This window comes from Heliangelus exortis, chromosome 8 (assembly GCF_036169615.1).
Source record: "Heliangelus exortis chromosome 8, bHelExo1.hap1, whole genome shotgun sequence".
In the NCBI taxonomy this organism is placed as follows: Eukaryota; Metazoa; Chordata; class Aves; order Apodiformes; family Trochilidae; genus Heliangelus; species Heliangelus exortis.
Genome location: NC_092429.1, coordinates 29066423 through 29079544, shown reverse-complemented (window position 1 = coordinate 29079544; position 13122 = coordinate 29066423). Strand labels below are relative to the sequence as shown.

The 13122-nt window shown below is 39.6% G+C and overlaps 1 protein-coding gene across 14 annotated transcripts in view; it reads right to left on the bottom strand.

The window, feature by feature from the left end:
• Positions 1–13122, bottom strand: part of CEP350 (centrosomal protein 350) — a 73958-nt gene that overhangs the window by 24682 nt on the left and 36154 nt on the right. For 5 of the 14 annotated variants that reach the window (XM_071751349.1, XM_071751358.1, XM_071751347.1 and 2 more), the window contains 9 exons: positions 12195–12367; positions 11379–11498; positions 9139–9305; positions 8416–8612; positions 7728–7912; positions 7166–7253; positions 6640–6786; positions 5515–5672; positions 1841–1963 (listed from right to left, as the gene is read on the bottom strand). In XM_071751349.1, coding sequence (XP_071607450.1) covers positions 1841–1963; positions 5515–5672; positions 6640–6786; positions 7166–7253; positions 7728–7912; positions 8416–8612; positions 9139–9305; positions 11379–11498; positions 12195–12367 — 1358 coding nt within the window. The remainder of the gene's footprint in view (positions 1–1840; positions 1964–5514; positions 5673–6639; positions 6787–7165; positions 7254–7727; positions 7913–8415; positions 8613–9138; positions 9306–11378; positions 11499–12194; positions 12368–13122) is intronic. The other 9 variants (XM_071751353.1, XM_071751354.1, XM_071751352.1 and 6 more) reach the window with 8 other exon arrangements.

Here is a 13122-nt window from a genome sequence, read left to right as displayed (position 1 = left end):
GATGTCATGATTACAATGATCTCAATGCAAAAGGGAACTTTTTCTTCTTCCTTCACCCATGGTCTGATTTTATCAGAATCTGGATTTTCAAAGTGTACTGGTTGTTGAGGGAAGCAAGTCTAGTTGAAGTTAAATGCAAGAGAAAGGCCGAAATAAATGGAATCAAAAGGATGGGACTCCTTAAAAACAGATGCCAAATGGATTAACCAAATGACCATGAAATTAATAACCACACAAAGACTACTTAATAAGAAACATAAGTCAAAAAAAGTGATGGGAGAGGAAGAAGGTTCCAATATTTGAGGTACAGGAAGAGGAGGATTAAAGCATCATGGCTAAAGATGCAAAACCTTTTACAACCCTAAGGTTTAAAAGGTCAGAACCACAAGGTAGCATATTCACTGCCTTAGTATTTACTGCAGTCCAGAGGGTTCCAGTTGCAACACCAAGGGTACACATTTATCCTCAAAAGCAGGGAAACCTTCACAGGAAAAAAAAATGCAGAAGCACACCTGGCATCTATGAAGCTGGAAATCTATGGGAGCAAAGAGGAAGAAGCAGCACTCAGAATATACTTGTATGACTTCAAAGCCTAACTATTTCTTTGGTACTAACCACACGTTTTATCCATGCATTCCAAATATTAACCTGTGGTTCTAACCTGTTCTTGTACATTTATATCCAAGGTATAGTGACTTCAAGCCCAAACTAGACAGCTTCAGCAGTTACTCTGAAATAGTGACCAGCCAGTGGGATTAAAGTGAACTGCCTGGCTGCTGCTCAGAACACAGCAGGAATAAGAAATTAGCATCACAGACTGGTTTGGGTTGGAAGGGACCTTAAAGAGCATATATATAGTTCCAACTGCCCTGACATAGGCAGGGACATTTCCCACCAGCCCAAGTTGTTCCAAGCTTCATTTAACCTGGCTTTGAGCACTGCCAGGGATGGGGCACCCACGGCTTCTCTGGGTAACTTGGGCCAGGGGCTCACTACCCTCATAGTGAAGAATTTCTTCCTAATATTTAATCTATATCTACCCTCTTGCCCCTTGTCCTATCACTACAGGTCTTGGTAAAACGTCTCTCTGCATTTTTCTTAAAAGCCCACTTTGTACACTGAGGACCACAGTAAGGTCTCCCCAGACCCTTCTCATCTCTAGGTTGAACAACCCCAACTCTCTCAGCCTGTTCTCATAGGAGAGGTGCTTACAGCCCTCTGATAATTTCTGTGGCCTCCTCTGTACCTGTTCAGGTATAGAACAGGTCCAAGGCTATTTCATCCTGGAGACCCCAGAGCTGGACACAGTACTCCAGATGGGGTCTAATGAGAGCAGAGTAGAGGGGGAGCATCACCTCCCTAGACTTGGTGGCCACACTGCCTTTTATGCAGCCCAGGATATGGTTGGCTTTCTGGGCTGCAAGTGCACATTGCCAGCCCACATCCAATTTTTTTGGCCACCACACCTCTGAGTCTCTGCAGAGCTGCTCTCAATCCAATCATCTCTCAGTCTACAGGTACTGGGGACTGCCCTGATCCAGGTGCAGGACCTTGCACTTGGCTCTGTTGACCTTCAAGAGGTACACACCAGCCTCTACCTGTACACATCTCAAGCCTGTCAAGGGGTCCCTGGATGGCATCCCTTCCCATACATCTTGGTGTCATTTGCCAACCTGCTGAATGTGCACCCACCACTCCCACTGTTTACATCATCAATAAAGAACTGGAAACAGTGAGGGAAGTGTAAAAAACGTTTACTGATAAAGAACCTTTTGACTTTCTAGGTCTGAACAGAGCATGCTCTATCAAAGAGTCTGTCACTTGAGAAAGATACAGTTACCTGACCAATTGGTTGTAGATATACAGCTGGAATTTGGGGTGGAGGTTGGGAAAACAGACACTGAGAGAGGCCCAGTGGTGAGACGTAAAGACAGAGAAGAAGTAGTGAACAGGAGAGCAGTGTCTACAAAATAAGGAGGAAGAGTTTAATACTAAGATAGCAAAAAAAGGAAGGAAGAATGAGAAAAGGATAGCATCCAGCAAAGAACTTTAACATTTATTGCATTTTAACATTGTATAGTTATTACCCAACATCTTAAGTAGAAAAACTATATGCTGTTCTGCAGAATGTGACAGAACACACACACTTGGAACACTTCTTTATGTTAATCAAAGGCAAGGTACTTTCATACTGCTATATTATTTTTCTTCAGATTTTGGAAGGAGTTTCATTACTTGGATACAGTCTTCCACATGCAAGGGTTAACATATCTCAACCTGATCATTTTGCAGTTCCTGTCATTCTAACTGTTGATGAAGTGTGTTGCTGGTTTTGCAGTATGAACAACTTCAGTAGTTTGAAACGTCAAACATGTTTCCATTCACCTGGTGAAACCTCAGTAAAATTACTTCTCCAAAGGTGAGCACCAGTGAAAGAACAACAACAAAAAAGATATTAAATAATGTATTATAAAAGCATGAGCAATTCCAGGAAAAGTTTGAGATACATCTGCAATTCAACTTCTAGGTGCCTTTTTTTTTTTTTTTCTGCAACAAAGGCAGACTTGGTCTCAGAATATTCACATATCACCTCTTCTATTTGAAGTACTAACTGCAGAAAGACAATGCCTATTGTTTTAAAAAAACAAAACTCTATTAACTTAATTTCCTACTGAATTACCACTTTAAGCTAATTCCTAAATGAGTCCTCATATTTAAAGGAAAAAACACCATGCTCTACCATATCAAGTGCAAGCTAAGAAGCATCTCAAGGGAAAGCAAAAGAAAATGATCATTTAATTAGTTCTTCTACTATGCAGATTATCATTAAGGTTGCATGTGCAAGGAAAGCAAGGGGGAAGTGGTTCTCTTTGACAGAGCATGCTCCTGTTCACATGCAGGCTACACTCACTCATGGATTAAATGAAAACAGAAACATTCTTTCATTTCCCTTTTAGCAGAAGAGAAATATCAAAGCTGACTTATGAGTAAAGAAGTCAAAGGATTTCTGCCTCCAGCACAGCCTCATTTCCCAGTTCCTTCCTCCAGTTCCTTCACACTCCATCATTCATCTTTCCATATCTCACAATCTGACCAATTCCCTTGACACATCAGCTTTGTATCCACTCCTAACCAAATGTCCCGCTCTACTATGTTAATATTATTCTTATGCATTTTACAAATAGGACATGGGGAAAAAAAAGATACCAAATCAGCACTGTTTTCCAATCAATAAGCACTGCTATTGCTATCAAAAACACCTGCAAAAAATGTGTAAAAGCTGTGCAATTAGGAAGGTTGAGTTCTAGAGCATCATTTACATTTACACAAAATACTGCTTCCTTTGAACATATATAGCAATCCAAGACAAAACCAAAAATACCTGACTACATACATCAAACAATTACACTTGTTCTGCCTTAGAGCAACTATTTAAGCTTAAAACCTGCTACTCAGCTTTTGAAAAGTATTCTCCAAGTGAGAAATATTTTACAATGATGGTTAAAGTATCTCTAAGAATAGAACATACTTTGGACCTCCTACTACTCCTTGTAATAGTATGAACAATTCCTTATTAACTTGCAATTCTTTCTGCAATCAAAACTGCTGCTTAGAAATGAAAAACACTATCTGGTAAAAGCAGCAAAGAAAGTCTTGAATACAAAAGTGTATTTGTCATCTCTTACAGTATCAATCCTGTATCACTACTATATCTGAAAATCTATAAGCTGTAACTTTTTATCACCAATTGAAATTTTGTATGTTGAACTTCAGATGAAAAAACCCAAGAGCAATACCCTCTTATTAACACAAAAAAGAATCAGAAGAAAAATCTTGTTTTCTCGAAACCCTAAAAGTCCACATGGCCTACAGAGCACATACTTTTCAAGTCCCCTTCTTGAGGTATTTATCCACCTCAAAATATATTTTGAGAGAGTTTGCTGCTATAACCATGGGGTGGTTTTCACATGACTTGGAAGGCCAAGAGTTTTGTTTTGGAAATATAACAGATGTTATATATAAAAATATATATATATATAAAATAATATCTATATATAAAATAATAGATGCTTCCAAATCTAAAATAATTTGTCCTTTTGGCTGTTCAGTTTACCAGATTCTTTCAGAAAAGTCTGAATAGTAATCAACTGAGGCTAGAGCATGAAGACTATGCAACTAGAACACAGGTTTGTGGTTTTCCTTACTTACACCAAATCCTAACTATTACCATGGAAAGAGGTTGCTAAGGAACCATAGATGGCAGCTTGCTGTTACAAGCAGCAGTGCTTGCTTTTTCATGTTTTATCCAGATGTGTTAAGGTGTCTCAAAATTAAAAAACATTCCAAAGATCACCTACATGGACCAAAATATAAGGACGTCCCTTGGTTCAATAAAAACTGTTTAAGTGAAGGTTGTTTTTTGTGGTAAATGGCAGAGGTCAGACTTCTAATGGATTACCCTCAATTAAGTATTTTAAGTTTCAAACTAATGAGCACATGCTGGTAAAGCATTAAGTATTTTAAGTTTCAAACTAATGAGCACATGCTGGTAAAGCAGTTGGGATATTTAGTGCAGACAAAGTAATTCCTATGCTGAAAAGGTGAGAAAAATTTTTTAACCAAAACATATTATTGGATAAAACCAACAAATTCAGTCTTAGTTTTCAGACTCACTAACTGCACTTATACTTAATTATTTCTTCTCAAGACTGAGAACCATTTTCATTTTTTCCAACTTGTGGACTACACAGGAAGAAAAGAAAGGTCTTATTAATGGCACACATGTAGTACCCCCATTAATTAAGAAAATACTTACAGAAATTATTCCTAGCTGATTTTATTGCAATCAGAATTGCAATTTGAGTGGCTGGATGGTAAGGCAGAAATCATGTGCTTGACAAACTCAGTGACTTCTGGGACCCAATTTCAAATTTGGTTACCAGGTTTTGTGTAAGACTGTTGTTATTTATAACTTCTGCTTCAATTCACAATAAATTCCAGAGTCTCACCCCCTGTATTTTTCTCTATTTAAAATAAAAGGGGAGATTTAAAATACAGGGACCATTTTGACTTCAGGTCTCTCATTGCAAGGGGAATTCTGACAAGATGTATGATCAAGCTGGACCCTGTCCAAGTTCCCTGTATGTACAAACATCAAAATCTCATGAACTGACATGCTTTTTTTTACCAAATCTATCAGGGACAAAGAATACTTCTACAATAAAACCATGACCATACAGCCTGCCAGTTGACAACATTTGATTGTTAGAACTCATGCAAGAATTGTAGTCTTTAAAATATTATATTCAAAGATTAATCTAATTCTATTAATGTTTCCATTAATTCTATTAATGTTTCCATTTAGCTACTTTTCAGGCAACTCAGATCAAACTGAAGGTGACATCAATACCTCAGATTTGTCTGATGGCCATTTTTAGCGCAGACACTGCACAAACAAACTCATTTTATTAAAATTGTAAACTTTTGTATATGAAAAGAAAATAAAATGGTTACTTTTCATCCATTCTGCTGCGCATCTTCTTAAGCTTCTGCATAATGCTACTGGTCTCACTGCTGGAAACTGACATTGAGGAAGGGCTGCGTGTTTCTGCATCAGTTGGAAGTGGGCTAGAACCATTGCTTTGTTTGACATCATCCTTGTTGTGAAGTTCCTGCAGTTAAATGTTTTTTAAACAAACAAACAAAAAAGCAACATTAGAAGTTAAAGTTCTTTTACAATCTTGTTAAAATTTGTATTAATGTAGCTTACTTCTCCCCAGATTACATCAAATAATACTTCAGAGAAGCCTGGCCACCTGCAGATTTAACTTCAATTTCCAACAATTTTTATTTGATGCAGTGTTTAGTCCATCCTTTTTTCTCCATAATTTCAGTTCCCCCCTAACTGTATGTAGATCAAAAAAAGCCAAACCAAAACAAACCACAAAACAAAAAAAAACCCCACCCCACCAGAATCTTAGTTACCCAAACAGGAAAGCCATCCTTTTCTATACTACTACTATTAAACCTGTGTCTCCTCAAAATTTTTTAAGGAGGCATCCAGTTACCAAAATCCCACCTTGTATAACAGATGCAAGAAACCTAATGGAATGACACTAACACACACATGAAGCAGCATGTTTTGAGTTTAGTGCCAACATTTAGCACTTGGAGGTCTGACAAGTAATCAAACAAAATTTCCCTGGAGATATTTCAAAAGAGCCTGGATGTGGCACTCAGTGCCATGGGCTGGGAACTGCAGTGGGAGTGGATCAAGGGTTGGACTTGATGAGCTCTGAGGTCCCTTCCAACCCAGCCCATTCTATGATTCTATGAAAATCAGAGCCTGAGAGATCCAAGCGCCGAAAACCAGATATCCCCCAAGTCATTAGTCAAGCTTGAGAATTAACAAACACCATCTATTGCCTAATCAAAGCAAAAGATTTATAACTTCACCAAATGCATTTCCTGAAACAGTGCTCCAAACTGCAGAGAGAAAAGCAGGTGAGACTGCTTGAGGCAGACAAAGCTTCCAAGTAATAGGTTCAATCCAGCAGCTTTCCATTCCTATAAACACTGAAGTCAAACACCAGCTGCACAACCAGAGGGAAGACTCCCACTTCTGTACTGAACACTTACTACCTTATTTTCTCCTGCAGACTTCAGTTTTTCCTGCAGTTTCATTGTAGTCTGACGGATTCGTTCTATTTCTGCCTGCTGTTTAAGGATCAGCTGCCTCTCCTTCCGAGCAGCCTTGTTCGCTTCTTGAAGGCGCTTGATCTCTGCCTGTGAGGTATAAAAGATTAAGCATAAGAACTGTGACAAACAGTTTCCAACAACACACTAAAGCTGCCACAGTGTCCTTGCTATGGGTTGAAAACTACTGCAATTACATGATGAAGTCACTATCCTGAACTTAAGCAGCAAAACCCAGAAGAGCAATTAAAACCTCTACGTCTCAATCAGTGAGATGAGTGATACAGAGGGACACGTAAAAAAAATGTGTTAAACACCACCAAAATGCAAATGTAACTTACTGATAAGAAAAAGTGGTAGCTTCCAATCCAAAAGCATTGAGTGGAGGTTTCCTCAATACTTAGCTTTTACACTGCCTGAAACATTTAATTAACATTTCAACAGGATTTTCCTAGAGGGCATCAGTTACCTTTTCCTGCTGTAATCTCAGGAGCAGACCACGCTGCCTCTTTCGAATGGGAGGCATCTTATCATCCTCCCCCTTGTCTCGCAAATGCCTGCAAATAGATTGGAAAAAATTATTAAATAAGAAAAAAGTGAACAACAAGCCTTTCACTCTTTAAAGTTAAAAAAAATTAATTTACTTTTCCTAGCCTGCTGCAGAGCCTGTACTTAATCATTGGCGTGCTCTACAGTGGAATATTTTGTACCATTTAATCAGATGTGCACTGTTAAAAGGCCAGTGCAGGTAACATGTGACCTCACAGGAATGGGCAGAAGTTCTGCAGAGATAGCATGTTCCCCATTTGACAAAAGAAAAAGGAAGGACACTTGGGTCACTACCTTACAAGCCTTCATCAAACCCACAACAACAAGAAATTGGAAGAAAATGTCTGGTGAACAACGGTACTCTCATACAGAGAGTGACTGTGGATTGATTAAATCTGGTCACTATTGTTCATATCACTCGGTACTTCACAAAAGAAAGAAAAAAGTCAGTCAACAACAATATGTAATCAGAGCAGCCTTACTTTTTCTGGTGCTCCAGCCAAGCTAATTCAGCCTTGGTCTTCTCCTTCAGAGCCTTCTCCCGCAGTCGAAGCAGCGAGGACTGATGTGCTGCTCGCATCTCCTCCTCTTTCATGTACTGCCTTACCATCTCCATGGTAAATTTAGAGAAACTGTCTTGCCCCCCTGAGAATGGCATGCTCGCCTTCTAGAAGGCAAGAAAAATATGGCATGATATACAGAGATTCCAGAGATTCTTTTTCAGTTACCAAATGTGTGTGTGTATACATAGATAAACACACAAGACAGGAAGCCTTTTTCTCTGAGGCTTGTGCAGACCATCTTTATCTGATCTGGTCACGCCCTGAGCTGCACGACAGTTTTGGGAGGTACCCTCTTGGGCTTTTCACCACTGGGCTTTCACAACCTACCTCAGAAAGTCACTACTCTTCTCCAAAGCCACAAGAGAAAAGGTAGAGGCCTGGATGGACTGCTTCACAAGTCAAGTCACTGAACTTCTACAACAGTGACACAGAGTGTGACAAATCTATGTTTTAAGCCACTCAGAGGCACAGGAGGAAAAGAACCCTAAAGTTTGCAAACACAACTGATTCAAGACCACTAACCATTCAAGAATGGCTCACTTGAAGCTCACCAGCTTAAACATTTCAAATTCAATTAATTTGCCTTAACTATGGTTGCCTGACCTACCTTGATAGATGACAGAGCTGTTTTTTCTGGGGAGACTTCCTCATCAGAATCATCACGATTACCCCGTTTCTTCTCCAAGTTATTTCTGCGATGACTCTCAGAGGGCAGCAAGGATCTGAAAGACTTTTCCTCAATCTCATCCTCTGTCATTGACTCATCAAATTTCAAGGAATACTCTGTTGCAGCAGATGCTGAATCTGAGAGAGAAACCGGGGAAATAGCTTCATGTTCAGTTATGTACAACAAAAGCAGCTTTACTCTGTCTCGTCTCAGTAAAGTTAAGGGGGCAGGAAAGACAAGGAGGTAACTGCTCTCATGCAGAAAAACAGGCATTTAGAGAAGAGCAACCTTGAGTTAGAGAACATCATAGAACACTGTTATCTGGCTTTAAAAGACATAACAGAATTCTGTACACAGGTATAAAAACATTTATGGGGCTGCTGAAACATTTGGTATTCGGCCTGCATAACCAGCAAGGGAACATCCGGGTACAGCTAGGACAGCAGAAAGTATAAAGGTCCACAGACTCCACCACTGTGATGTGCAGAATTTCAAAGATTCCCATCTCTGTGTCATCCTCTGTTATCTCTTAAGAGGCCACCAGTTCACCTGGGGCTCTGCTTTCTTCATGTACACTCTATTTATTTCAGGAACTAACTCAGATTCACCTCCTTCCCCTGCCACCACCTTTAAGATTCATCACACACATACAACCCAGCTAACCTTTTTCATCTGGCAGAGATAAAATACTATCACTTGGCAAGGAATCATCCACAGCAGTGTGAGCCTGATCTTCAATACTGCCAGATTTCTTTTCATGATGGGAAAGCTTTTTCTCCTTCTCCTTAGAAGATGGGACTGAAGGACTCTCTTGGCGGCTGCTCGTACTGCTGTGTTATCAAGAGATAATTTTGTTTAAAAACTATTTTGGCATGTTTCATAATATTTATATTACATTACTACTGTACACACCCTGATTCACATCCCAGCAAAACCCACGTGCAGAGGGTTTTGTTCTGTTTTTAAAAAGCAGTTTGGCTACTTTAAAACTTCAAGCCTCTTCAAGCTGCAGATTGACAGTAGAACTTGTTATTTTTATTATTCTTCAGAATGTAAGTTGTTCATAGCACACCCTCTACCTAGCAGTGAGCACTGATGCTAAACCATTGCAAAGATCTCAAAGATATAAATTTTTTAAAAGGATGAGAAAGATACTGCTTTAAACTTGAACTACAGAGGACAAAATCATTCCAGTTGGTTGAGATCAGAGACAAGATGTGAGACTTTATGAAAGCTAACTAGGTCAGGTAAGTGACCATAAAACAGAAAGTTACAATTCAGTATTAAACACAAGTGGGACACAGGATTAAACACAAGTGAAGCAGACACTTCATGTAAAATCTTGAGCCAGTAGAAAGGCAAACCAAAAATCCTAACGGAACAGCCAGATACATGGAGAAGAGAACAGAAAGTAACACACTTCACAGAGTTGGCAGCTCTACAGGTCATAGAATCATAGAATCATAGAATCCTAGGGGTTGGAAGGGACCTGGAAAGATCATCTAGTCCAACCCCCCCTGCCAGAGCAGGGCCCCCTAGAGTACATCGCCTAGGAACGTGTCCAGGTGGGGTTTGAATGTCTCCAGTGAAGGAGACTCCACAACCCCCCTGGGCAGCCTGTTCCAGGGCTCCGTCACCCTTACAGTAAAAAAATTTTTTCTGATATTCAACTTGAACCTCCTGTGCTCCAATTTACACCCATTACCCCTTGTCCTATCACTGGTCACCACTGAGAAAAGCCTAACTCCATCTCCCTGACACTCACCCCTTACATATTTGAAAACATTGATGAGGTCACCCCTCAGTCTCCTTTTCTCCAAACTAAAGAGACCCAGCTCCCTCAGCCTTTCCTCATAAGGGAGATGTAAGGTCCCTGCAGTGCATTTTCAGAAAGTATGTCTATGTTCTAGTCCATTTCAAAGAGACACCGAGCAAGAAAGGGCACAAAAAGCACATACTTAGGAAAAAATACTCAGAGACTCAGCCTAAGTTTTAGAGAACAAAGGTGAAGCAACAGAAGTATGCAATTAGGCCACAGGACAGAAAGCAGAATAATCTCAGCGCAAGAATTTCTGAGGGCACTTCATCAAACCAAAGTGAAAGCCTCAACCAAGTTCTGAACACCTGCAAGGACAGAGGATCCCACAACCTCCCTGCACCCCCTAATCCAGTGTTTGACCAGTCTTCTCACAGGGAACTATCTTTCTTTCCAGTGATTTTTCCCCTTTCTGGAAGGTCACCGTTGCCTTTTGTCACCTCACTGGGCACCTCCAAGAAAGTCTGGTCTCATATTCCCTAACAACTCACCCTTAGGATACAGAAGGTAGACTTTTCTCTAACTTAAGTTAGCTCAGTTCTTCAGCCTCTCTTCTACATCACATACTGCAGCCTCCTAACCTTCTGGGTGGTTCACCACTAGACTTGTGCCAGTCTGTCAATGTCCTCCCTTTACTGAGGAGTGCCCAACTGGACACTGCACTCCAGACAGTCTCACAGAAGCCAAACAGAGGGGAATAACCATTTCCCTTTACCTGCTCACCAGACTTGCTAATTCAGATGAATGAGAAAGCAGAAACCCATTGTTTTGAAGTTACGAAAGATAAAAGCACCCAATTGGAATAAATTCAGCAAATTAAAAAGTGGAGATATTAACACACAGCATACTGTTGTACTGTGGAGCACAGTGTAAGAGGATTTTTAATTAAAGACAAAGCAAACTGTGGTAGGCACTTAAACCTGCAAGCTCTGGAATGCAGGGCAGGCTTACTCGTTGAACGTTTAAAATGGACTTTCCCTCTTTTTAAAGTATATAATGAAGGAAGTATCTTGATATTGCTCTATGTTTTAGTTCTTATTTATAGTAAAAAGACTAATCTAAACTGTGTAATCTAAACTCATCTTACCTCTGACCATAAACCTTTGATCTTGAGGACTCTGAAAAACTATCAAATCTTGCCGAGTATGTCTGGTTTGAGCCACCTGGCTCCTCTTTGCCTTGTGATGTGGTGGCAGACTCACATTTCCTAAGAAAGGCAAGTGCTTTGGGTAAATCTGCATTGTCATCAACCAAAGAGTAATAGTTTTCACAAGCTTTCATCAGTTTACTAGAAGCAGTAACAGTTAAAATTTCTGAAAAGGTTAAAGGTAAGACTAGTTAAACCACCCCACAAAAGTTAAACCACCCCACAAAACATTTAGAACATGGTTTTCTTCTCCTTTATATAGAGCTTCACAGAACCATTTAATGTCACCCATGGTGTACACTACTAAAGGTAGAATCTAAATTCTTCTTAGATGCTCAATCATTATGAAAACTTAGAATTTTCTTCAAAAAAGGTGAAGCAAAACCTAACAGATCTTACTTCCCCCTTCCTAAGATATCAAACATTATGCAAAAACTGTTTGTATCATTATGCTTTGGGTAAATCTGCATTGTCATCAACCAAAGAGTAATAGTTTTCACAAGCTTTCATCAGTTTACTAGAAGTAGTAACAGTTAAAATTTCTGAAAAGGTTAAAGGTAAGACTAGTTAAACCACCCCACAAAACATTTAGAACATGGTTTTCTTCTCCTTTATATAGAGCTTCACAGAACCATTTAATGTCACCCATGGTGTACACTACTAAAGGTAGAATCTAAATTCTTCTTAGATGCTCACTCATTATGACAACTTAGAATTTTCTTCAAAAAAGGTGAAGCAAAACCTAACAGATCTTACTTCCCCCTTCCTAAGATATCAAACATTATGCAAAACCTGTTTGTATCACTTCGGGCTCTCAGTTGTTTCATGAACTCTGAATGATGCTGTTGCTGGTGGTCAAACAAGGGGGTGACTGGAGCAGCTGAAGCACTGACCGTATCCGAGACCTGTGCTCGTGCTACTTCTGTCATCTGAACACATTAAAAAACAAAGGGTTACAATGTGCTTATCAGCATCAAGATTTTTTTTTAGGCAGTGAAAATAGTCATTCTAGCAGGCAGTTTACTGATTTATTGAACAAATGTGTAAGATGTACATAAGAAATTATGCTTTACATCCAAAAATATTCAAAGCATGTTGGCAACCATCATTTCCATTGCTGCATTCCAGTTAAAGCAAATGGCTGCTCAACTGAGCATCAGGAGTCACTTAGGAACATGGATGGAAAAGCAACTCTGCTAGCCCAGCATCACTGACCAGCTCACTACCATCAACCTCTTCATTACCACCTCTTATTCTCTGACTTGAAGTGAGGCAAGAGATTAAAACCCTGCACTGCATAGAAGCTGTTCCTTACATCCAGTTTAATTGGCTCTATAAAATGCAAATATTTCTTTGTTTTCATCCAAGACTTCACTGCCTGCAACAACCACTCAGATGCCTGAGTTTTTCTGCTCCCTTTACCTAGCCCATTTTTGTCTATCAAAAATGATTTAAGCTTCACATATTTGGTGAAGTCCAGAACAAGTACATCAGTATCATTCTGTAGTCCTATTACCTGTCACAAATACAGTCATGCTGAGCACCAGTGCAGCACGTGTCCAGCAGCTGTTAAGAAACAGTTATGTTCACACCCATCAGGCTTAGACACTCCAACTCACCCACAGTCACTACAATTGCTAAACTATGAAGAAGCAAAAGCATCTTACAGTTACTGTATTTCTGC